The sequence below is a fragment of the Bactrocera tryoni genome, chromosome 5, assembly GCF_016617805.1.
Source record: "Bactrocera tryoni isolate S06 chromosome 5, CSIRO_BtryS06_freeze2, whole genome shotgun sequence".
NCBI classification, from domain to species: Eukaryota; Metazoa; Arthropoda; class Insecta; order Diptera; family Tephritidae; genus Bactrocera; species Bactrocera tryoni.
The window spans coordinates 32,592,498-32,618,078 of record NC_052503.1 but is presented as its reverse complement, the minus strand read 5'-3'; the positions used below and the strand labels follow the sequence as shown (position 1 = coordinate 32,618,078).

The 25,581-nt window shown below is 39.7% G+C and overlaps 2 protein-coding genes across 2 annotated transcripts; both read left to right on the top strand.

Annotated features, from left to right (window-relative positions):
• Positions 1–1,148: 1,148 nt before the first annotated feature.
• On the top strand, positions 1,149–2,406 carry LOC120778740 (heat shock protein 27). The gene has a single exon (XM_040110709.1). The coding sequence runs from the start codon at positions 1,483–1,485 to the stop codon at positions 1,945–1,947; it is 465 nt and encodes a 154-aa protein (XP_039966643.1). The 5' UTR covers positions 1,149–1,482; the 3' UTR covers positions 1,948–2,406.
• Positions 2,407–9,116: 6,710 nt separating this feature from the next.
• On the top strand, positions 9,117–23,776 carry LOC120778238 (fibrillin-3). The gene is made up of 10 exons (XM_040109995.1): positions 9,117–9,299; positions 15,545–15,739; positions 17,202–17,540; positions 17,608–18,033; positions 18,089–18,214; positions 18,857–22,117; positions 22,175–22,899; positions 22,961–23,063; positions 23,121–23,320; positions 23,503–23,776. Exons 1-10 carry the CDS (start codon positions 9,248–9,250, stop codon positions 23,611–23,613), a joined length of 5,538 nt encoding a protein of 1,845 aa, XP_039965929.1. The 5' UTR covers positions 9,117–9,247; the 3' UTR covers positions 23,614–23,776.
• Positions 23,777–25,581: the final 1,805 nt, after the last annotated feature.

Sequence of the window (25,581 nt, the reverse complement as noted above, 5' to 3'; positions counted from 1 at the left end):
ATGGAATCATCGATGCATATTCTTTCAAAAAAAAAAAATGCCGTTGAGAACGTATCGTCATTGGCGACCGTTATCGCGCCATGAAAACCGACTTTTTGATACCTGGTTTCCACAATACGACCGTACTTCCCACACTTGGCATCAATCAAAGGGTTTATTTAAAGAGCACTTCGGTAAACAGCTAATTTCACGTTTTGGGCCGGTCGATTGGCCACCAAAATCTTTTGAAATCACACTGTTTGACGTCTTCTGGTGAGAATATGTGGAGCCTAAAGTCTATGCGCTTCGATTCAGGCCTTGGAGCAAAACATCACGCATGTCATTCGTCAGTTAGCAGTCGAAATGCTTGAACGTTTCATCGAAAATTGGATTCAACGGTTGGATCATCTGTGTCGTAGTCGCGGCCAACATTTGCAAGAGATAACCTTCAAAAAAGAAACGCCAAAAAATGTTCTTTTGAATGATAACATTCCCCACTAAATTTGAAATCTCTGTGTTTTTTCTTTAAAAAGTAGGGAACCTCGAAATGGATCGCCCTTTAAATTGAAGTTGTTTTTCAAATCCGTTTCCAGAAGGAAACGTCGGAGACCCAATACAAAATAATCAAATCGTCTGTCTGTATATAAGCGAATTAGCTTTTAGTTTTTAAGACATCAATCTGAAATTTGGCACATATCCTTCTCTTTTCAAGAAACTGCTCATTTGTCGGAACTGCCGACATCGGACTGCCACAGCATTTAACTGAATATAATTACAAAATGAACGATCAGATTAAAGTGCTTGTATGAGAAACTTTTACATTTGACGAGATATATTCAAGAAATTCGGCGTGAATTCTCGTTTGGTAATAGTGGTGTAATCTCCGAAGAAATATGACAACTACCTCTGGCTGTACGAAATGCGACGACTCGAACGAAAGTAACAAAAATTGTATAAAAATATATTGTTTTAAAACAGCCATAGCAAAGGCAGAGCAACTTAATTTACGCGCATTTAATTGGCATTGAAATAAAAAGCGAACACCAGTTATACACTACACACACATACACACATGTAAAGAGCTTTACAAACAGCGAAGACCGCACAGCATCAGCTATTACAGAGATAATTGCACGGTGATATGTCTATAAAAGCTTGCGCCCAACCTAAGCTGAGTTTATTTGAACAGCGCGGAAATCGTGTTCGGACGTAGTCAGCCGTATCCCCGGGAGCCGGAGTGAGCAAACGCCATCGAGCGTGAAATTATCGACAGTGAAAAGTGTGGAATTTATTTCAATTAACAACCAAAAGAAAAACTCAAAGCAAGAAGCACAGTTTAAAAAGAACATTCAGAGCAACAAGTAGACAAGTAATAGTGCAAAAGATTTATTCCAAGTCAAAGAAAGGACATATAAAAAATACAGTTATCCTTTACACACATCCTTGTGCTGTGTTAAGTGCGAAATAAAAGGAAAAGAGTTTGCTACTTCGTCTGCCTAAGCTATGGCCGTTGTACCGTCGTCTACAAATCTCAACGATTGGGATTATTGGGATTATCGGCGACGCCTTTGGCGCGATTTGGATCTCGTCGACTGGGACTTGCCGTACTGGAAGCGTTTGGCACGTTTCAACTCCTCACCCGATCTGAGTCGTGTGATTGTGGGCAAGGATGGCTTTGAGGCGAACGTCGATGTGCATCCTTTCAAGCCTTACGAAGTTCAGGTGAAGACTGTGGGCGACACCGTTGTGGTGGAGGCGAAACACGACAAGCGGCGAGACGGTGACAACTATGTGGGACGACATATAGTGAAACGTTTCGTCCTGCCACGTGGCTTCTATCCGAACGATGTGCGTTCGGAACTGTCCTCTGACGGCATCTTGACCATTAAATGCCCACCACCAGCGCAAGTCGAACGCAGCGTCTACGTGCGACAGGTGGGCCTACCATACCTGAGCATTAAGAACTGATGTGCGGCTAAGTGAAGACGAAAGGATGTTTCTGTAACTCGCAGTTGTTGTAATTAACACTAGCAATCGAAAATTCGCTCTTTTTCTTGCAATTTATGTGGTTGTGTTCATGGAAATTGCGAAAAAAAGCCGTTGAAAGCAGGAGCTGTTGTTAATCTTTCTTATTGTATGTGCATAAATTCATATATATACATAAGTATGTAAAAGTAATCGTATGTGTGTATGTGTTATTAGCTGGCGCACTACTAAATTGCGAAGAGTTCTTTGTTGACTTTTACTTTTTTTTATTTTCATGCGAATTAAAAATCACTTTTATTACTTTAAGTATTTGTTGTAATACAACAACACAAAAGCACTCGATTTATTTGCCATTTCTCAACATTTTTGTAATTAACAAATGCAAAAGAATAATGAATGTAATTGTAGTTAAATAAAATTAATGTTTCTGAAACACCCAAAGGCACTATTATTCAAGAAGGTTCTTTAAGAGGTAAGAAGACACTTTAATGATAAAAGAACGCATATTTATTATCGTAAAATATAATATTGTAACTCGAGCTTCATTAATTCTTTTATTAAGGACTTTTCATATTTTTTCCAGCAAGCGATATTCTCAGCGTCAGTTGTTAATTTATCTGTGTGGAGCACAGCGACATTCTTAAGGAGTGTGAAACTTAAAAAAGAAGATTTTTAGTGGTTAAAGACTATATACTATATCGATATTTTCGAAGAAATATTTAGATAGTTAAACGCGACCTCCGAAACTGCTAAAAGAGGTCTCCACTGTTTTAATGTTTCTGACTATTTCCGTGGTGGAAATCCAAAAAAAAAGAACTGTGTTTGGTCAGTTCGTATGAGAGCTTTATGCTGCAGTGACTTGATCTGAACAACTTTCTCAGAAATTGCATCATTCCCTCGAGCAATAACCCAAGCCGAATTTCAAAAGATATCCCGTCAAATCAAAACGCATTCCATACAATAACTTGATTCCAATCGTTCAGTTTGTTTGGCTTGGTGGTGGTCCGATATAGAAGGTTTCTACACAAGAGCAATTTCTTTAAGAGATTGAAGAGAAAAGAATGTAAGCAAAATTTCAAAACGATAACTTAAAAGCTGAGGCTCTAGTATTGGTATATACAGACAGACGGATGAACGGACACCAGCAAAAGTTTGAATTTTGATCAGCTCAAGAAATCGGTAATTCATTGTATGGAGAACTATATATAGAATATCAGAACAAATTTGTGAATTACTCAAAGAAAATTTGAAAAATGTAGTTCCGAGAAAAACGCATTTAAAGATAAAGGATTGAGTTAAGAAGTAATATTTTAGAAGGCTAAACCTGAAAAAAATTCTTTTAAAATTTTTATATGTTATTTTTATATATGTATATATATATATTTTTTTTTTTTTTACAAAGTTTTTTTTTGTTATTCACACTGGGTGTGCCCCTTTTGAAATTCTAATATGAAAGATACCAAACCAGAGATTTTAATCTGCCTTTTCTATATATGGTTAACATGGTGCGGCGTATAAAAATTCAGCGCTTTGGCCATGTTGCGAGAATGGAAGAAGACTCCAGCTCGTAAAATAGACAACTCGATACGACCCTGATCTGATAAAAAGGACGATCCAAACTCAGATGGAAAGAGCAAGTGCATGCAGATCTAGTGAAACTTGAAATCTTTAACTAATGCCGTTGTCTGCAAAGAAATTGATTTGTTGTTCTGCCGCATTTGTCGCAATCTGGATTTATTACCGTTGATCTAGAATTACATTCTCTTGCTTCAAATTAAGTGGACAGTATTGAAGAAAATGTACTTTCTCGTCAGACGAAATTAAGAATTAATGCATGTCCAACAAAACAAGTTCAAGTGAATACTGTGGGCAAAAAATAGTAAGACTTTTTAATTTAAATTTATATTTGTATGCGGAATGAAATTTTTGATGTCGAAAATTAAGAATGTTGGAAAAGGTCTTCGGTGAGAATTGTTTATCCAAGACAGCCATCAACATCAAGTGCTTATCAAAAAGTCAATGAAATAAAGGAATTGGTGCTTGATAATCGATGATTAATAGTCAGAGATCTTCGTTGGAATATTGAAAAGACTAGTGAAAACCAGTTTTAAAGAGCGTTATGTACAAAGTCTTACTATTTTTTGCTCTTAGTTGTATGCCATTTAACCAACGAATAAAATCTGACATTAACCCTACCGGCGATCCTAAGAGGACTAAAATCCAGACTTTGTAATGACAAACACATACATAGCCACTATGACTGGTAGATAACCTATAACTATCCAAAAAGGAGAACAGTAGGCCAACCACAGAGGAAAATTCAGAAGGTGAAAGAGTACAGTTGTGGTGATAAACAAACTTTTGCATAGATGAATGGGTGTGGCTATCATTTTTCCAGCCAAATCGGCTAAAGTTTATGTATCAAAGGTATGAATATTAGAGACAGACTTTCTTTACTTGCAGCTATTCAAAAACGGATTTATGGCGCATATTAAGAGCAGGAAGCAATTAAGATTTTATTTTTTCCTAGTAAGACAAAAAGAAATCGTGTGACCATAAACTACTTTTCTTAAAAAGGTAACATATCAGATAGCGTAAATACAAAAAAGTGTGAAAATGCGAAATTGAAATAAAAGCAAGCCTTGAAAATCCATTTTACCTCTGAACGCACACCAACAAATATTCCGGTAGAAAATGTTTAGATAATAGCGCCTACTAAGTTAAATAGTTTCATTCAAACGAACGCGATCGAGAGTGTTTTCATTCATGTCGTAAATTTCGCAAATTGCGCTTTCAACTTGAATGGTTCTAAATTGAGTCGCGTATACGCGTAGGTGGGAGCGCCAGCAGCGCAATAAGTGCATATTTGGCATGAAACGCGCGCAACAACAAACCCACGCACACATATACACGCAGCAATATGTTGCTAACAATAACAAAATAAATAAAATTGTATTAGAAATTAAATTAAACAATAACAACAACAATATACTCGTAAGAATTATGTTTACCAAGCAAAGTGATTGGAAACGCTGGCGATTATGTTGAACTTAGGTGTTGTAACAAAAACAAAAGGCGTAAAAAATACAACTTACACACTATTTATTTGTGGCACTTAACGCTTGAATGAGAAATAATTTGCGCCGCTTAAGGTCGAGCTTTCACGATTGATTGTTTTCGCAGATGAGACCTGGTGGAATCGGCCGCTCTTTGTTAGTAAACAAAGTGTTCTTAATAAGGTCGTACAACAGTTAGTACAAGGAAAATTATATAAATTTTATATTATAAAATAATTTGCTCTCACTAAGTTACTTTTTGTATGCAAATTACGCTACTTTTTAAATAAATTTGAGGTTTTGCTTGAACCATTGTAGGCAGTTGGCAATGCAAATCTTTATGTTGCTTTAGACTCAAGTGAGATACAGGGTGAATTAAGAGTTTAGTTCGATTTGGAATGGAAGACAAAAGCCTAGACCTTCAACCACTTTTCGCCACTGAATGTTTGTAGTTTAAAACCAAAGGTAGGTAGGCTTCAGGAACAACCCGTGCCAAATTTATTGAAATCTCGTTAAATGAAAAAGTTGACATACAATAACTTGATTTCGATTGTTCGGCTTGTATATCAGCTAGTATATCAGCTATATGCTCTGAGCTGGTGTGCAAAATTTCAGATCGAATCTTCCAACCGACTACAAACACACATTTTCGAGAAAAACAGCCTTAAAGACGGCGCACTTAGCCTAGCTAGCCTCGAGCGCACAAGTTCTCAAGGCTGCATCTACGAAACTATTAAAACAATGTAACCCCTAAATATATTTTGTTGTATATATAAAAGGTAATGGAACACCGTGTTTGATGGTAAATAAATGTGTTGATTTCAAAACTGGGTTTGATGAAGTTATCGGGGCTCTATGTCGGCCGAAACAAGCATTCGAAAGTGGTTTTTAAAATTAAGACCGGAATACCGGAAATGACGAAGCAAGTTGGCGTCCGTAAGAGGTTGTTACAAATAAAAGTATAAAACATCTAAAAAAAATATTTTTTGGATGAGGAATGAATTAACATCATCGAAAATGCTTCCATTTTAAAAATATAGAAAAGAATGTGTTGCACCGATCGTTTTCAACATTTAGGTATGTCAAAAGATCATGTAAAGTGGGTGTCGTGTATGATTCAAAACGATTCCGAATTTGTATAAAAAAGAAATTGAGCAATAATAAATGAAGAAATCGTACTGCAAAAATGATGTAAAAAAGTGATAGATCACCCCGACGGCGACTACATATATTGAATAATAAATCAAAGTTTACCAAAAATAAGCATTTCTCTAAAGTTAGACTAATTTTATTGATGATCTATACATTTTTATAAAATCTCTGTCAGTTAAATTTTTAATAATTAATCATATATACATATGACAAGGATTTCAAGTTTTTCAATCATCATTTCAAGCGTAAAAAGACCCTGTAGATTACATTTGTCGAGCGTGGGAAAAATAAGCGTGTTTCTAGCGTATCACTGGAGTGGTGCTGGGCATAAAAGGTAATAGTACGACCAAGGTAGGTTTACGACTTTACAGCTGCTTGACTATGCTTATATCAATAACTAAGTAGCAGTGCACGTAATATAAATGTACTTTAATTTCTTTAGATTTTTAGCATGATGTTTTGCTCCAAAGCCTGGATCGAAGCGGATCGAGCAGATAGACTTTAGGCTTTACAAATTCTATCGGTGTGATATTACACGATCTTGGTGGCCAATCGCCATTATGTGCTCACCGAAGTGTTCTCTCAATAAATTGAAACCAGAGATCACGAGCTACTACATCAATCATCATAAAAGTCGCTTATCATGGCGCGATAACGGCAATTCCACTGGCTCACAAGCCACACCAAACCGTTGTTTTTCCCAAATGAAATGACAGCTCTTGAATCTCTTCAGGTTGCTTTCCGTCCCAAAATCGGCAATTCTAATATGCAATGCTAACATACCCATTGAGGCAGAAATGGGCATCAACGCTGAACAAAGTCAAAAGTCGAAAAAGTTGGATCTTTTAAAACTTTTCAAGTGCCCATAGCGCGAAGCGATGTCGCTTGGAAGGTCGAACGGCTTCAGTGTACGCTTTCAATTTAAGACTTCGACGTAAAATGCACCAAGTCGCTCCATACGCCAGTCCGAGTTGCTGCGAACGGTGCCGAATCAACTCCCACGGTCTTCGTGTACACTCTCAGCTACGTCTACTATATTTTCTTCATTGCGTGCTGGACGTTTTTATCCAATAATGAAAGTTCGGTCTCAAGGTAGGTGATGGTGTTGGCAATAGTACGCTCAGTAGGCCGATTATGTTGAACATAAGTTGAGCGAAACGCGCAAAACACATTCTTTACGGAAATAGAATTTTTGGAATAAAGTTGAACGGTTTGTAAAGGTTGTTTATTAGTAAGTCTTTCTATTATGAAATACGAGCCGAACGGAATAAAAATAACAATATAGCTTGACACGACTGACGCGTGATCAGTCAAAAAAGGAAATGGAAAAATGTATCTCTTCTTGGATCACCCGTTAGTGACTCAATCTGAACAGTATCTTCGGTGATAATTGGCTTGGACGATAATTCATTCCAAACTATACCAAAATATCTCGTAAAATTGAAAAGCTTTCATACAAGCACTCTATTCCAATGGTTCAGTTTGTATGACAGCTATATGGTATAATGATCCGATCTGAAAAATTACTTCGGAGATTTTTTAATTGATCTGGCATCCGCCACTCCAACAAATGAACAACTTCTTGGCACGCTCGGATATATACAGATTGATGGAGAGAGAGACGGTAATGGCTTAATCGACTCAACTAGTCACTTTATGAAGTCTCGAGGATGGCAACTCCAAATAATAATTTTAAAGTCTTCGGTTGACGATAAAAAAAATTTTGAGCATCATACCTTATGTAACTGAATGGATGTATTGACGGTGGAATAAAAATTCCACACTCGACACACATTATTCTAAAAATGAAATATTGCAGATATTTTGAGGAAGTAAATGTATCGAAACATAAAATATTGTGTCACATATTATCGAAATCATAATAATAATCATACATCATTATATGAATTATAACACAAATACCAAGGGAACTGAATCAAAGCGCTTGCGTTACCAAGAGTTCATCGGTAGCGTCGATGGCAACCTGGATACCGTAAAGCAAAAGCAAATGGCAACGAATGAAGCATTTCCATTATATGATTTTCTATGCTTAATGACTTTTTTATATCCACTCATATTTTCCGAACACCGACAACCACTTATAGTGACATACACACGCACACTTGTACATATGTACATATGTACAGACACACCGTCTTGTAGCACTTCCAACGGAAAGTGTTAAAAATAGTTTTGTCACATAAATAGCGAAACATCTTACAGATCTTTGGCGCGATCGCCGGCGACATAAACAGCCAAACACACTTATGCACCTTTACTTCGCAGCGCATGGCATGAAACGCTGAGGGCACCATGCACCACTTGCCGTTGCTGCTGCGCCGTGGAAGCTGCGGAGAGTCAAGGCAGCGGCGCGCCGAGAGAAAATCCATGTTATGAATCATTTTATGATTTTCGGAGACAATGTTTCCTTGTTGTTTGGCTTTTTAGGGCGGCAGGCTGCCGATCAAGTGGACGTGTGTGTGTGTGTTTGTAACTATATATAATATATGCTATTTGAAAGAACTATCGGTGGTTGTGGAAAATCGTGCGGCGAAGTAAATCTTCAGTCTTTCCGCGGCCGTGACTAAGAAAAGTTGTGCGTAAGTAAACCGGTGATTTCGATTATCCTGTGGTAGTGTGAAAATATATAGAATTAGTGCTAAGAAAGTGAAAAACATACATATCTCTATATTCAGTGTACATATATATATATACATAGTTTATGGTATTTTATTTCGAAAATTGTATAAAAGAATTATATATATTCTTCACTTCCTGTGCACTCACTCTGCTCTTTCAATTAAATACCGTAGTGCAAATTCACAAAATTTTTTTTTAAGTGCTCAACTTTTCCCCCTTTTAAGCAGCAGCTATTTTTAATGCCGAAAGTTTAAAAAAATTTAAGTGTGTGCTATTTTCATTTCAAAATCTCTGCAGAATTCAAGGTGTCGTCAACAAATCTGGTAATGTTTTAAAACCGTTAACAGCCGCGCATTAAAGTGATTTTTCCCGAGTGTTTTGGCTTTCCGCTCGCTAAACTATTGTGATTTGGTTAAGCGCGAAGGATTAGCAGCATGGCTGTGCGCTGTCAACTTGTTTGGCTCGCGATTGTGGCATTAATTGGTGGTAAGTGTGCGCTTTCAATCATTGAATTTAGTTCGGGATTTTATTAACCCTTCAAGTGGCGCTGTGATCGCACAGAACATTTCAAAAATGTATCAGACACTAGTATTATGGTGAAAAGTATATTTGTGAATAATAACGAGCAAATGAAACCCTTTTAAGGGGGTACATGGGTTTCCTCGGGAAAAAAACAGAACTTTTTCAAAATTTTTTTCTAATACTATATAAAATGAAATATTTAATTAGAATTTTTTTTTGTTATAAACGTACACTATACAAAGAAATTCTGAAATTTTTGAAAAAAAAAAATGGTGACCCCTCGGAAAAAAGATCCGGCCGCATTGGCAGAAAAACTTCTTACAGGAACATATAAAATGAAAAATACGTGGTTTAGTTAATACTATGACTTAGAACTTGACGATGGGAAAAAACTGAACATTGGATTTTTGGCTGACATTTTTACAAAAAAATTAAAATTTCAGTAAAAATTTCGCGACACTTTTTTTTAAATAGTTGTAATCGAAAAAAAAATCCTTCGTCCAAGTCTTTAAGAATTATTTCTCAAAGACCTGTGTATAAATTCATGAAGATGGGTTGAGTAGTTCTCGAGAAATCTTGTCAACCGGCGCACTTAGCCTATCTAGTCTCGAGCGCACAAGTTCTCAAGGCTGTATCTCTGAACCTATGCCTCGGATCAACTTAAAAATTTAGAACTATATTTTAGTGGTGTTTAATAGTACAATAAAAAAGCCCTTTAAAGAGCGGAAAGGAAGTGTAAGAAAAATCGTTTGAACGCGTTCAATCTTATTAATTAAGGGTCGACAATATGGTCTGGAGATAAACACAGCATACGCCACGGTAGAACGAACAAAAGATGTAAATAGTGATTTTAACGTATAGAGGTTGGAAAATTTGGAAGTATTTCAACGTTCAAAACCAAGGACTGAAAGAAGTGATAAAATTGATGTGATTATGGAAAAAATCTTTTGTCTCAAATTTCCCCAAGATATTTGATTTCGATTACATATTTTAAGACACAATTTGAAATATTTTAACTAGAAGTTAAGATGCTACGTCCCCATTATCGCATATGAGATTTTTTGATAACACTTACCCAAATTCGGAGAAAGCTGAGATTTCAGGCACCAATCATAATAACTGTCAATATTACACTGACGTTAAATTGCATCTTCAGAATTTTTGAGAATGTCGTTGATAAAGAGCACAAAGAGAAGAGCACCTAAAACGCTTCCCTTGTGGCACTCCCGTTGAAACAATGAAAGAATCAGATGTCACCTCGTCGACAATAACAATACAATGTCTATTGTGCAAATATTGTATGACTTGATCCACTGCAAGAAGACAGAGCGAAAGCCTAAAGAGAATAACTTTTTAATTCGAATATTGTCTGATACTTTAGCAAAGGCTTAAGAGAAATCTAAATAAACACAATTTACTTGAAATCTAGCGGAGAGGGCAGACATGAAATAATCACTAAAAATAGCTAAATTTGACAACAGTAGAGATACTAGAGACAAACCCATGTTAATTGAAGTTAATGATTAATTTAACTCCAAAGAATAACTTATTCTTCACAGAGCACTTAACATTCTGGAATTTTAGAGAGTTTAAAAATAAGACATAGAGGTGATGAATGTCAATTTCCAGTCTGAAATAAAGTTAACCGATAACAGAGACTTTTTGAAGAGAAGCTTGAGAGGTTAAACAAAGGAAAACAATTAGCAGCCCATCAAGATCAATTTTGAAGGAAGGCTTTATATCACAAATAGCCTTGGCAATATCATCCTGCGAAAGATACAGTGTGCCAAAATTGACAGTTAAAACATTTTAACAGAAAAAGTAGAAATAGTTACAAGCTCATCATGTATATAATTTGATTTGAAGAGTTCAGCAAACAAAATGGAACCTGAAGTTTAACTAATTGATGAGTAAAACTATGTTTGAGATGATACTTGCTCCATAAATTTTCTGGGTTTTTAATATTTTGGGAATTATATTCAAAATATCCTTCCCAGTCTGTTGAGATATAATAGGTTTGCATATGATTGCGATTCAATTTGTTGTATGGACGCGGTTTTTGTATATTTATTAACCTATAAGTGGTTAATATGATATATAATATAATAAGAAAATATTATTATATAAATATAATAAATGTATATGCCATCTTATAAAATATGACACTGTCTGGTCCCTTTCATATGGGCTCAAACCCAATCGTTAAGTTTTTCTCCAAGATTGATACAATTTCGTTTTTGTTCGTGTGAAGTTTGTGAATATGTGAATGTGTGAGCAAAAAATAGTAAGACTTTTTAATTTAAATTTTGCGCGAAAACCCACTCGTCGAAATAATGTTTTCTATGTTGGTATGACTATGAAGGACATCTGTGCCAAACGCCACATAAAAATAATCATTAGTGTTTAGTTTACGCGTGTCATTCTAAAGTACATAAAGTGAACTTGGCGATTTTTGCGATGAGTGAAATTATTTAACAAATAGTTCCATTAAATTGCAAGTGCGGCATCAAATTTCTGGTGCCGAAACATTCAGAAGTGTAGACTATGAACCACGTCCGGGACGGTCATCAACATCAACTGCTGATCAACATATCAAAAAAATCAGTGAAAACCATTTTGAAATATTATTTGGTCCTAAAAAAGTGAACGTGCTTTCACTTTGGTTCCAAAATCACTCAAAAAACAAAAAACTCGAGAAACAGTGTCGAGTTAACGTTAGTGAAACAATGTTTTCCGACTACCAGCATGTCATGAAACGTATTATTACTCACGAAGGGTCTTGGATTTATGTTTACTACCCGGAAACAGACGAGTCGGTCGAATATCGTGGCAAAAGTGAGCCAGAGCCCAAAAAACACTGCCAGAACAGTTCAAAATCAAGGTTATGTTGACAGTTTTCTTCGTTTATCGAGGTGTGGTGCACTCCGAATGCCTTTCGACCGGTCAAACTTCCAACAATATTATTTAGTGTTATGCAAAGCTATTCGTAAGAAAGCGCCGGAATTGTGGACCGACAACTCTTGGTTTTTATACTTTTGGCTATTCAGCAAGCTCAAACGACTGCTCGGGGAAACCGTTTTGAGTCAATTAAATACATTAAACGTGGATCGCTAAGCACATTGAAGGCTATTGCGGAAATTGACTTTAACAACTGTTTCGAGGATAGAAAAAAACTTTGGCACAAGTGTATTGTGGCCAGCGGGGATTACTTTGAGGGAGCTTATATAGATTTTGAAAAATAAATCAGGAATTCTAAAGTTACGAACAAAGTTTTACTACTTGTTGCTCACATAAGTGTAAAATAGTTAATATTAATAAAAAACTGAGGAGTTTTCTTAAAATTTTGTGTTTTTAATGGATTCACAACTACAGAATCGTAAAAAATGTTGCTGATGACTCTTCTTTGCTACGAACACAAGTATTTTAGTGGCAAAAAGCATTCAGTGAAGATCGTGAAGTCATTGAAAACGTGGCTGATTGCACTTCTGTCAACAGCAAAAATGTTAAAGAAACAGTGCTTGAAAATCGTCGTGTTGGCATCAAAGAGGGAGCAGAGGATCTAAATATATTTTATATATTGACTCTGATTGAGCTCAAGCAAACAATTTATAAGTGAAAATAATCGTTGAGTCGGTTTAACTTCAAATGCATATCTTCCAAATTATTGTGCCCGATGGTATTCCTTGTTTGGTTTCAAAATGAGTGAAAGTTCATCAACATGCAGTTCCATAACGTCCAAGCAGACAAGCATCTACATCTATTAGAGAATGTAGAGCGTTGTCTTGGCCAGTAGTATATACAGAATATAGTGAAGATATCTTGTACAATTACAATTTTTTCCCCAACAAAAACTGGATTTCGATCGTTCAGTTTGTATACCAGCTATATGGTATAGTGGTCCGATATTGCAAGTTCCGACAAATGAGCAGCTTCTTGGAAAAAGTGAGGAAGTGTGCAAAATTTCGGATTGATATCACAAAACCTGATGATCTGTTTTTTGTGTGTATAGAAGGATGGACAGACAAGCAACAAGAGATATTTTTTTAGAATTATTTACACTCAAACACTTTGTACAAACATTTGTATATCTAATATTAATGCGATGTTATCTAGAATATATAAAAGAGAATTTAAAATCTTGTCCCATTCGAATATGACATCATTCATGCATTTGACTTCAACTAAATTTTCCATTATAAATCAGAACATTTTATAAAACTATTTTCTAAACTAAAATTTATTTTCGTAAACGCGTATCACAAAAATAAAATAAGAGAATAAAAATAACTAAAAATATAAATAGCAAGTAAGGAAGAGCTAAGTTTGGTTGCAACCGAACATTTTATACTCTTGCAACTTGCAAGAATCAAAGCCAGGGAAATACTTTAAGGCGTAAAAGCAATCATACAGTTCCAAAGTCAAAGGGATGTTTGGAAAATCCTGACATTTGTTATATAGGGAGAGGACAAGTTTTTGCTCCAATTTATCTATTTTAGGCAAAAAAATACACTATTATGAATAAAACACGCTAGCTTGTTTTCATTGGGATAACTCACATATTGGCCGCTATATGCGGTACAAAGTTACTCTCTTCGAAAAACTTATATTAAGTATATGGATGACTCGATTCAATCAGTTTTTGGCATACAGACATATCATTATAAGAGAAGGATTATCGCTTAATTTCAGTTATAATGGGTTGTCAAAAAAGTCTTGCGGTATTTTTTATTGAATTTTTTTTTTATTGAAATTGAAATGAATTTTTGATGACTCATGCCCAGCTCTTGACCGATACTACGGCTGCTACTATGCCGGTCTCTTTCGACCAATTCAGCGATTTTATCGCAATTTTCGACGATACCGGCCTTCCGGAGCGTGGCGCATCTTCGACCACCTCTACACCAGAACGAAAACGTTGAAACCATCGTTGTGCGGTGGAAATGGAAACTGTATCGGGTCCATAAACTGCACAAATTTTATTGGCGGCTTCGAGAGTAGCATTTTTGCCTTTATCCGTAGTAGTACTGTAAAATATGCCGTATTTTTCTCTTTATTTTGCTCCATGTTTGCGACGCTATAACTCACGAACGACTTAAAAGAAACGACAATCAATCAAACACGTGTTAGCGCGTGAAAATGAGCTTTCCAAAAAGGTATAGCATGACCCGATGCGACGAATAAAACTAGAACTACGCGCTTTTAGCGCAACTAGCGAATAAACGCAAGACTTTTTTGACAACCTATTATATATCACACATAGACCTACATTTCGATCAAAAAGTCAACTATAGGTACCGGGGTCTAAACATTCGGTACCTAAGGGGCTTTATTGGACTTAAACAATTTTTTCGGTCATAAAAAGGCAGCACACACACAAAAGCCATTATTCGTTAGCAAAGTTGTATCACGTTATTGATTGCTTCCCTGATTTGTTTACTGAAACTGAACGAATTAAGGTGAAATCTGAAATCGTATCTTATTTAAAATGAGGCGTGAGAGTGGTTCGAAGTTTTAACGAGATATCTCAATTTTTACTCAAGTTACAGCGCGGACGGGCGGACGAACGGACAGACAGACAGACAGTCAACCGGATTTCAACTTTTTTCGTCACTCTGATCATTTATATACCTATATACAACTATATCTAGCTCGCTTTTGCTGTTACGCACAACCGTTAGGTGAACAAAACTATAATACTCTGTAGCAACAGCGTGCAAGAGTATAAAAAGGCTCGGAATTCGTTATTTACGATTTTGTTGCGGCAAAGTGAGAAAATCATGTCAGCGAATTAAGAAAAAGAAATAAAGTAGATCAATATGGAATATGCCGGCCGACAAGCACTTCACTTAAACCTACATATGTATGTATATACGATGTATGTTATATAGTATATTCTCTGCACATGCCCAATCAAAGAGTATTTAATAATCTGGAAAACTTTAAGCCATAAATCAGCAAGAAAATTGGCTTGAGAAATTCTAAAATTTGTGTATGTATGTGTGTGAGCTTAAGAGCATCGCCTCTAAACACAAAGCGAGAGCATGTAAAATGTCTCCGATGCCAATGAGTGGGTGTCACGCTATTTTTGTACATCAATATCTCATTATGTTTATTGCTTTGAGATTATGCGTAAATGCTTTTGAAAATCAGCATAACCTTAAATCAATATTTATTTTTTTGTGTATTTTCTTATTATTTGTTTCAAAAAGTGTCACTGGCGCGCCATGAGGACTGTGAGAGTGCGCCCTATGCGGAACATTCCACCGTAAAAATAATCAATGAAGAGGATGCTGTGCGCGCCATATATGAATGCGAGGAGGGCTATGAGTTGAGTGGTAGCAACGAGTTGATATGCGATGTGGATTCGGATCTCTGGGATGTAGAGCCGCCAAAATGCGAAAAAGGTATGTAATAATGTTTGTCTATGATAATTAATTATGGTTTAATAATTAATAAAATTGGTTCATATCATTTATGACACCTTGAAGATCATCATCGATCGATCATTGTCGGAACAGCCGAGATCGGATCTTTATACAACTTGCTGGCATACAAACTGATCAATCAAAGTGAAGTCCTTGTAATTTTTTCCAAGATATCTTCACGCAATTGGGCGGAGATTAATGTCCAAAACAATGCTTTATTCTTCGAAGAAATTGGGCACATCACAACTATAGCATAGAGCCATACAATTTGGATGGTCGAAACCAATATAAAGATATTTTTATATCCTTTTATGCTATAAGAAATGTGCCTTCGAAGAGTATTAGCTAACAAAGTTAATGTTTTTCCTTGTTCTAAGTGTTCGTTGGTCATAATACTTGCCTGAAAAGGCACATCATTATATAAAGACTTAATATACAGTTTTTTCAGAGTGGTATGCCGATATGAAGACCTCGATCCTTCTTTTGCTTGCTTGATGATCTCAAATGGTTTCAAGGAGGAAAATACTTCTACTAGGTCGCTCCTAGCAAGGATCTCACTTGAATAGCTTATACTCCGTTCCGCCGTGTTACTTAAAAATCCTATACAATCGAACATAAGACCTTGCAAATCGACAAAGCTGTTGTTTGTTGAGATGCCTAATGTCAGTTTCGGCTATGTCTTCAAGTACGCAGAGTGTCAAGTAAGAACCTCTACGATTGCGACAATATGAACTTTGCTAAGCGCAAGTAGTTCAGCAAATCTTTTGTGTTCTAAAGGATCTCCTATCGCAGAGAAGCTAGTCGTCGACGACAAGCGCCAGTGTTAGAACGCATGACTCCAATGGGGATCCAGATTATGAGAGAGTTAATGCACACCTCCCTGAAAGAGGCTACACTTCGTAGCAGTATGTCTCCGCCACCGCGGTCACTTCAGCCTGAAAGACACTACATTGGTCTGGTGGCCTCAAGCTAAGATTGACTGACAGCTTCTTACAGAAAAGTCTCCCAACCTCAATCTTCTCTCCTAGCTTCGACTCATGCGTGAAAAAGCTCATTAAGTGCATTAAAATGGCATTAAGTGCTATTGCTGGTGTAGTCTGAAGTACAACAGACATGCCATGATAGCCACTATTTGCACTAGTTCCAGCTTCTTAGAAAGTGTGTGCTTTTGGAGCGCCATCCACCAGATGAATACACCATCGAGCAATACTGGCTTGACTACGATTTAATAGAGCTAAAACGGAAATTATTCAGTAAATTGTATTGTCATATTTGGCTAACTGAGTGTGAATCGGTTTATTGACGGAATTATAGTAGTAGCAACTCGCAAATGATAACTTCATAAAACTAGAATTTTTACCAGGGATCCATCTTTGAAATCAGTAAAAATCTTCCATACATGTACTAAAACTCGTCTAAAGCCAAAATATTTTCATTTCAGCTGGGCTCTCGAATGAGGTAAATGCAGAGCGCGCCAAAAAGAAGAAGCCGCAGAATATAATTGAAGACAGACATATTTCTGCAGAGATGGCCGCCTCACTGGATATGACTTGCGTGCAGGCGAAAATTATAGCACCCGATATAAGACATGGCTTCGTGCAGAAATACGATCGTCGGCGCAAAGGTGACCATGTCTTCCTGGTGGCCGTTTACGCCTGTAATGATAACTTCGAATTGGAGGATGCCGACATAACGACATTATATTGCAGTCAACGCAAGTGGGTGGGCGATTTGCCGACTTGTGTGGCGCTGGGCGAATACACCGATGCGGATGAGGAAGGTGAGTGCGAACGAAATTTCTTGGCAAAACAGTCTTTTTTATAAATACAGTACTTTCACCTGCACAGAATACGACGAGTATGAAGCGGTTGACGATGACGAAGACGAAGAAGACGTTGCAGAGGAGTCGACCGATAATCGCGTAGCACCACCGCCACCACCACCGCCGGCTGTCGCGGAAATTGAGGAGAACGAGCAAGAAATCAGCAATGAGATTGAAACTGCGGCGCACGAAAATACTGCGCAAGAAAGTGAAAGCGGCGCGCCATCCAATGCGGAGCCTGACGTGCCGGTTACCGATGTCAACATTGTTGTTGCGCCCACACAGGATCCATATACACCACGCTATCTCGATGACAACTGCGGTGCCGACAAAGGTGGTTGTGAGCAGAAATGCGAGCGTTTGCTTTTCCCGGGCGAGAATGAGCCGCGTCTGAAGTGCTCCTGCTTTGATGGCTTCAGTTTGGATCCAAACGACTACGCCAGCTGTCATGGTGAGCCTGGAACGTTATAAAGTGAAGCTTAGTATTGATATTATCTTTTTTTTAGATATTAATGAATGCGAGCTTGATAATGGCGGCTGCGAGCAGCTTTGTAACAATCTACCCGGCTCTTACCAGTGCGCCTGTGAGCAGGGTCTGCAAATCAATACACTGACGGGCAATACATGCATCGGTGAGTGTCCATTAGCATGCTCGTCATTTAAACTATAACTTGTATTGTAGTTTGTAAACGCTTCATTCATTTATTTCATACATCTGCATGTCACATTCGTCACCCGCTAAACTCCCGCCAACTCTTCCATTGTATTGCAATCAAACATCTGTCACACGCGCTCACCCACAACACCCTCACGCATATCCAAACTTGCCTCAGATATCAACGAGTGCTTGTTACGCAACGGACATGGGCCCTGCCAAGACACCTGCCACAATGAATGGCGCGGCTACAGATGCTCGTGCGAAGGTCTAGCCGGCACGCAATTAGCCGACGATAATCACACCTGCAACGATGCTGGCGAGTGCGCCAACGCCAATGGTGGCTGCTCACATCAGTGCCTCTCGTCGATGGGGCGCATCTATTGTCTGTGTCCGAGCGGCTGGCTGATGTCGATAGACGGAAAAAATTGTGAAGGTGGGCCGCGTTACAAGCTTGGAAAGTCGAAATGACAATTGCTTAATAACACTGAACCTGGTTGAGAGAAGAAAGTGTCAAAATTCATGCTAAATGCTTATCTGCTCACCACTAATTATACGCTTGTTATTGCTAATTTGTACTCTTTTTTCTGAAGACTGCATTAATCTTACTTTTTTGCAGACATCAACGAATGCGAGCAACCCGAAGTGGCTGCACAATGCGCCGGCGGTTGTGAGAATACGCACGGCTCTTACCGCTGCATACCGGCGCTGAATACGCCAGAAAATGGCGCAGAGGCGACCAATGAAGTTGAAGAAGTGCAGGAAGATGTCAAAGAAGTGGACGAAGTAGAAACAAAAGTCGAAAGTGAGCCCAATGCGGCGGAAGAAAGTGAAGACGATCAGGGCATACGTCGCATTTCGGAAAGTGGCCCAATCTGTCCGGCCGGTTATCGCGCGGGCGGCGAGAACTCAGACAATTGCGTAGATATTGACGAGTGCGCTGAGGGCACAAGCGGCTGTGAACACTGCCTGAACACCGATGGTTCGTACGAGTGCACCTGCCCCGGCGGTTATGATCTTGCCGAAGACGAACGCACTTGTGTCGACATCAACGAGTGTGACGTTATCGTAGAGAGTGAAGACGACGCGGCGGCAGCGCCTACTAAACTGTGCACCGGTGGTTGTGAGAATACGATTGGCTCGTTTATTTGTACTTGTGGCGCTAATGAGCACCTGCTCGAGGATCAACGCACTTGTGTGGCAGACACCTGTCGAGATTTAAATAATCCACAATTGAATAAGACACGTTGCGCGCATCAGTGTGTCGATTTGCCGAGTGGCGTTTATGAATGCGTTTGCCCAGCTGGTTACAAGTTGAGTGATGACTTACACAATTGCGTGGTGGCTGAGAGCGTATGCACCGTGGCGGGCGGCTATGAAAGTTGTGCGCCCGGCGTGTGTGTGCCGAGTGAGGATAACAACGCCTTTAGCTGCGAATGTCCGTTGGGTTATGTGTTTGAGGCGAACCGCTGCCAAGATATCGATGAATGTGCTAACGGTATGCACGAGTGTTCACACGAGTGCTTCAACAATTTGGGTTCGTATCAATGTGGCTGCCCGTTGGGCTTCGTTTTCGACGAGGGCAGCAACGAACATGTTTGCGCTGATGTTGATGAGTGTGCAGCGACACCGGAAGTTTGTGGCACTTTGAATTGCGTTAATAAACCCGGCGGTTTCGTCTGCTTATGTGCCGATGGAAGCGAACCTGAGGCCGAGAGTGGCGCTTGTCATATCGCCGATCCCTGCGAAGCGCATCAGTGTTCACACCAATGTATTGCTGAAGGTGTGGGCTTCAAGTGCATTTGTCCGGAAGGTATGTCATTGGCTGATGACGGCTTACACTGCGCGTACAAAGATGTGTGTACTGAGCAAAATAATGGTTGCGAACATATTTGCAAGTCGGAGGAGGATGGTGCTTGTGGCTGTCGCAGCGGTTATGAATTGGCTGCTGATGGCAAATCGTGTGTGGCCGTTGACGAATGTGAGATCGGCAATGGTGGTTGCCATCAGGTTTGCAAGAATTTTGCAGGTGGGTACGATTGCGCCTGCGAACTGGGCTTTGAGTTTCTCGATGGTCCGCTCAAATCGTTTTGCTTCGATGTGGACGAGTGCGCTTTGGGGCTGCACAATTGCGGCGCGGGTACGCTTTGCGAAAATCTCAATGGCTCGTACACTTGCATATGTCCGCCTGGCTTTGCGTTGGGTTTGCCGCCGGTTTATGCTTCGCTGCGCGCGCTACTCTCATCCATGCAGCCGGCTAGCTCATTTGCCAAAACTTCATCTATCATGTCAACACCAACCATTTCAAATACACAAAATTCATCCCCATCATGCTTAGATATCGACGAATGCTCCATTTCGAACGGAAATTGCTCACATTTCTGCATGAATTTTCCCGGCAGCTTCCAGTGCTCCTGTCCGCCTGGCTTTACGCTAAGCTCGGTGGATAATCGCACTTGCTTGATGGTGAATGCTTGCTTACAGGACAATGGCGGTTGCACGCATGCGTGTGACTTCGCAGCCGGTGTGGGTGTGCGCTGCCGCTGTCCGACCGGCTATGCTTTGGCTGCTGATGCGCACACCTGTTTGGACATCGACGAATGCGCGCGCGCGAATGGTGGCTGCCGTCAGCACTGTTACAATACACTTGGCAGCTTTGAATGTGCTTGCAGCGCGGGTTATGAGTTGTCGCCGAATGGTCTCGACTGTGTCGATATCGACGAATGCGCCAATGGTTTTGGTAATTGTTCTTTTGTTTGCGTAAATCTTCTAGGTTCCTACGAATGCGGGTGCGAGGGCGGCTTCCAGTTGGGTGATGATCGTCGTACCTGCATAGACGTCGATGAATGTGCGCTGGGTAGACACGACTGCTCGCACGATTGTGTAAATGTGGAAGGCGGTTATGAGTGTATTTGTCCGGAGGGCTATCTGTTGGGTGAGAATAAAGCGACTTGTTTGGATGTGGATGAGTGCATTGCCAGCGACCATGGTTGCAGTCACGGTTGCGACAATAAATTGGGCAGTTACGAGTGCAGCTGTCCTGTAGGTCACACATTGGCGGCGGATAAACGGAACTGCCTTGCAACAACTCCGTTGGAAGTTGATGTGCGCACCGATGACCTCGACACGCAGGATACCGCTATAATAGATGTCTGCCTACGCGATAATGGCGGCTGCTCACATATTTGTAATCCAGAAACGGGTTGTTCTTGTCCTAGCGGACTCGAACTCTCCGTAGACGGCAAGACCTGCGTGGATATTGATGAATGCGCCTACAATAATGGCGGTTGTGTGCAGCTATGTCATAATACCGCTGGTGGCTTCCAATGTCTTTGCTCGGATGGCGTAACTCCCGACGATGGTGTAAATTGTGTGACAATCTGTCCGCCCGGCTTTGCAGTGAGCTCTGTGGACCCCAACCACTGTGTGGATATTGACGAATGCGCTACACCTGGAGTTTGTCAGTATAACTGTCTGAATACCAACGGCTCCTACGAGTGTGTGTGTCCGCCAGGTTATGCGCTCCGCAATGGTCGCGATTGTGAGGATATTAACGAGTGTTTGCTAGACAACGGTGGCTGTGTAGGTGGTGAATGCATTAATCATATTGGCAGCTTTCAGTGCAAGTGCTCGCTGGGCTATCGTTTAGCCAGCGATCGTCGCACATGCGAACGTTTGCTTGAGTCTCGCGATCAATGTGCACCCTTTACTGCACCGGCTAACGGCGACTTCCACTGCACGAAATATCGCCACAAGCGCAAGCATTTCTATAATACGCGCTGCAAAGTGTGGTGCAACCAGGGTTACCGGCTGGAAGGACCTACCCAACGTTTCTGCAATGCTTCCGGTCAGTGGGATGACTTTGAAAGCCGTTGTGTGCGTAAGTATTATCAACAGTAGTTACAAGATATACATTGACATTTTTGCCTTTCTACAGCTACCACTTGCCCCCGTCTACACCAACCGATTAATGGCGAGATTGCACCCGCTGCCTGTACAACTAGCAATGCAGTCATTGGTGAACGCTGTCAGCTGCGTTGTCAGCCCGGTTATGTGCCCATCGGCTTGAGCGTTGCCATCTGCACCGCGGAACTGACTTGGTCACCCAATGTCACCTTCGGGTGTGTGCCGTTGGCGAGATCTCCATTGCTACCTACTTTGCCCGTTATTGGTGCTCAGCCACGTCTACCTTCCGTTGGCGTCGACGACTTTTTCCATAGACCGATATTACCACAAGTGAGACCACCAACTGGTTTTGGTAGTTCCGTTGCTTCACAACGTCCCTACATTAAATGTCCGCGCAATACCACTGTTTTTCTGGCCGATGGCGCCACTACCGCTCATATTATTTTGCAAAAACCCATCACTAATATGGATTACCGTTACATTGAGTCTGCGCCGGCTTGGACCCGCAATATGCAAGCTCATTTAGGTGCTGGTCAACATATAGTGACATTCCGTGGTCAAGATCCCATTTCGGGTAGACGCGCCAGATGTCGCACAATCATCAAAGTGGAGCGTGCTGTTTCGCCAAGCGTGAATTTCTGTACGCGTTCCTTCGAGGTATCGTTGAGTCCGAATCAATTGCAACGTTCGGTGGTGTGGGAAGAACCGCGCTTCGAAAGCACACTGGGTCCACTGAAAAAACTCTACAAATCGAGGGTAAGTACGCAACAGTTGTAAAAGTGTATGTTGTATATGGACTTATTATCTGCTGTTATAGATACCCGGCGAACTCTTTAAAGCTGGCGTACACCCGGTATACTATGAGGCAACTAATAAGCAAGGTATTACCGCCCGTTGTGAATTCCAAATTCTTGTGAAAGGTGAGCGATTTATATTTAATTTCTATCATTGAACTAAAAATTGCAATTTCTCATTAGAAGCCAACTCCGCAGTCAGCAACTCCTTGTCTACATTGAGCGTAAGCTACCCAACAGCAGTGCCCGCTGCTCAGTTAACACCCGCACCATTAATGCGTCCACCGTCTCCCCGGGGCTTACAAGCGAAATTACTGCCCGGTCATGAGTCGTTTGTGATGTGCCCCGGTCGTGCGCCGGTTAAGGTTACCGATGCCCAATCTGTAAGTTATTTTTATCCCGAATGGCTGATTCGTGTACGCTACACTTGGCATAAACGACCTGCATGAATTTAAACGCCGCAAACTTTGCTTGCTCTTGTGTTGTTGCTTTTTTAATCTCATTCGCTGCCACATGCATTTATTCGTATAAATTATATATCTTAATTATATTTTATAATGAACAGGTGACCTTAGAATACGGCTGCGTCTTGAAAAATATACGCCGTGGATCGCCGCGTCGTCACGCCCACCGCCGTTTGATCGCCACCAATTGGTCCGATTTCACTGCCTTCTAAACGAAGTAGTAACTTAAGTTCGAACCTTTTGTAATGGAATTTATATTTTGTACTTACTCGTAGTTAAGTTAGCGATGGCCAGTAAAGTGTATTTAAACAAGAACAGCTTTTGTATTTTAATCTTAAATTTGTATTTGTAATCATACAGTTTGTATTCAATAAAGAGAATGAATAATCATATTGAAAATGTATTGAAGAATCGGTGGTTTATTTTGAAAAAAATTGGATTCCCTTGATCTCGCAAGCGATCTCCAGGTGGATCTCCGAAAATCTGACGGTAAAAAAAAAACTTATTATTAATAATAGATTAATAATTATCGAAGGGCTAAATTTATGCGTAGGAATGTCTTAATAAATCGAATTATTAACTAAAATCTTATTAAAGGGTAGTCGAAAAATTCTTTTCGTATTTCTAATTAAACTTCCACTTACTTATATTTATAATGAACCAAATATGTACCATTTTGGTCGACCACTTTTTGCCATTTTTCCGCTAGAAGCATTGTTCTCGCGGTGTAAAACCTTTCTGGTTTCTCGGCGAAAAACTGCGACAAGTAATTTTCAGAGGCTTCTCTTGAAGCCAACTTTACTTCATTAAGAGAGTTTTACATTGACCACAAAAAAATTGTAGTCCGATGGTGCAAGGTCAGGGCTATATTGTGGATGCATCAAAACTTACCAGCTACGCTCTCCCAGGTTTTGCCGAGTCATAAAATATGTGTGTGGTCTAGCGTTGTCCTGATGGAAGACAAAGCCCTTTCTGTTGATCAGTTCTGGCCGTTTTTATCGATTGTTTGCTTCAATCTCATCAGTTGTTGACAGTAAAATGTAGAATCAGTCGCTCGGCCAGGCTGGAGCAGCTCATAGTGGTTTATTCCCTTCCAATCCTACTAAACACTCAGCATAACCTTTCGAGGCGTCATTCCTGGCTTTGCGACCATTTGTTGAGCTTCACCACGCTTAGACCATTATCTTTTTGGCACATTATTGTCGTATTTGATCCACTGTTCGTCTCCTGTTACCATTCGCTTCAGAAATGGATCGATTTCATTTCGTTTCAGCAAAGAATCGCAGATGTTAATTCGGTCCATTAAATTTTTCACAGACAGTTCATGTGGTACCCAAACATCGAGCTTCGTTTTGTAGCCAGTCTTTTTTAAATGGTCGAAACCGTTTGATGATGAATGTAAAGTTCCATAGCGATGTCATGGCTGCTTATGTGAGGGTCCTGGTCAATCTTTTCTATAATTTCATCGACTTTATCAACGATTGCTCGACCCGACCGAGGTGCATCTTTCACATCGAAATGTCTAGAACGGAAACGAACTGATACAGCATCGTCTCCGCAAACTTCACAAATATCATTGGTGGCTGGCGTGGCATTCTTTCTTTTTTTATACAAAAGTTTCAAAATATAGCGTATCATCTTCTTCATTATTTTCACTCATTTTTGAACAGCTGACACTTTTTTTTTAATTTAACCGAATTTAATTTTTTTATTTAATTAAAAATTACGATCTCTCCTTTCCAACACTTTATGCTACAACGCAATGTCATTCGTAGCACTGGGGATATACGATTGCAACGACATCTATTGACAAAATACGAAAATACTTTTTCGACTACCAAATATGTCTCTTAATACATTACGGGACATATATCAGGGATTTGTTTGATCCCAAATCTAAGCAGCAATACTTTAAACATATATTTTCTATAATTCTATTATTACAATATTTTTCCCAATAAACGCTACGTACAGTTGTGAAAACGATAACCTAACTTGTTCATTGCGAGTCTGTTTTTTTTAACGAGGCGGGTCCCAAATCAAGCGCACAACCCTGGGAATCTATGATTCGCCTTCTCTCTTTAGCTCGCCTTGAAACGGATGTTTTTTGGCTACCCCGAAGATGCTTGGTCTAAAACCGAAAGTCATGAGCTACTTGAGCCAATTGTAAAATAATCGTT

Coding starts and splice junctions, on each gene's coding strand:
- LOC120778740 (XM_040110709.1), top strand. CDS start 1,483: ATGGCCGTTGTACCGTCGTCTACAAATCTCAACGATTGGGATTATTGG.
- LOC120778238 (XM_040109995.1), top strand. CDS start 9,248: ATGGCTGTGCGCTGTCAACTTGTTTGGCTCGCGATTGTGGCATTAATT. Junction 17,541..17,607: donor CACCGATGCGGATGAGGAAG/GTGAGTGCGAAC, acceptor TCACCTGCACAG/AATACGACGAGTATGAAGCG. Junction 22,118..22,174: donor CTTTGAAAGCCGTTGTGTGC/GTAAGTATTATC, acceptor GCCTTTCTACAG/CTACCACTTGCCCCCGTCTA.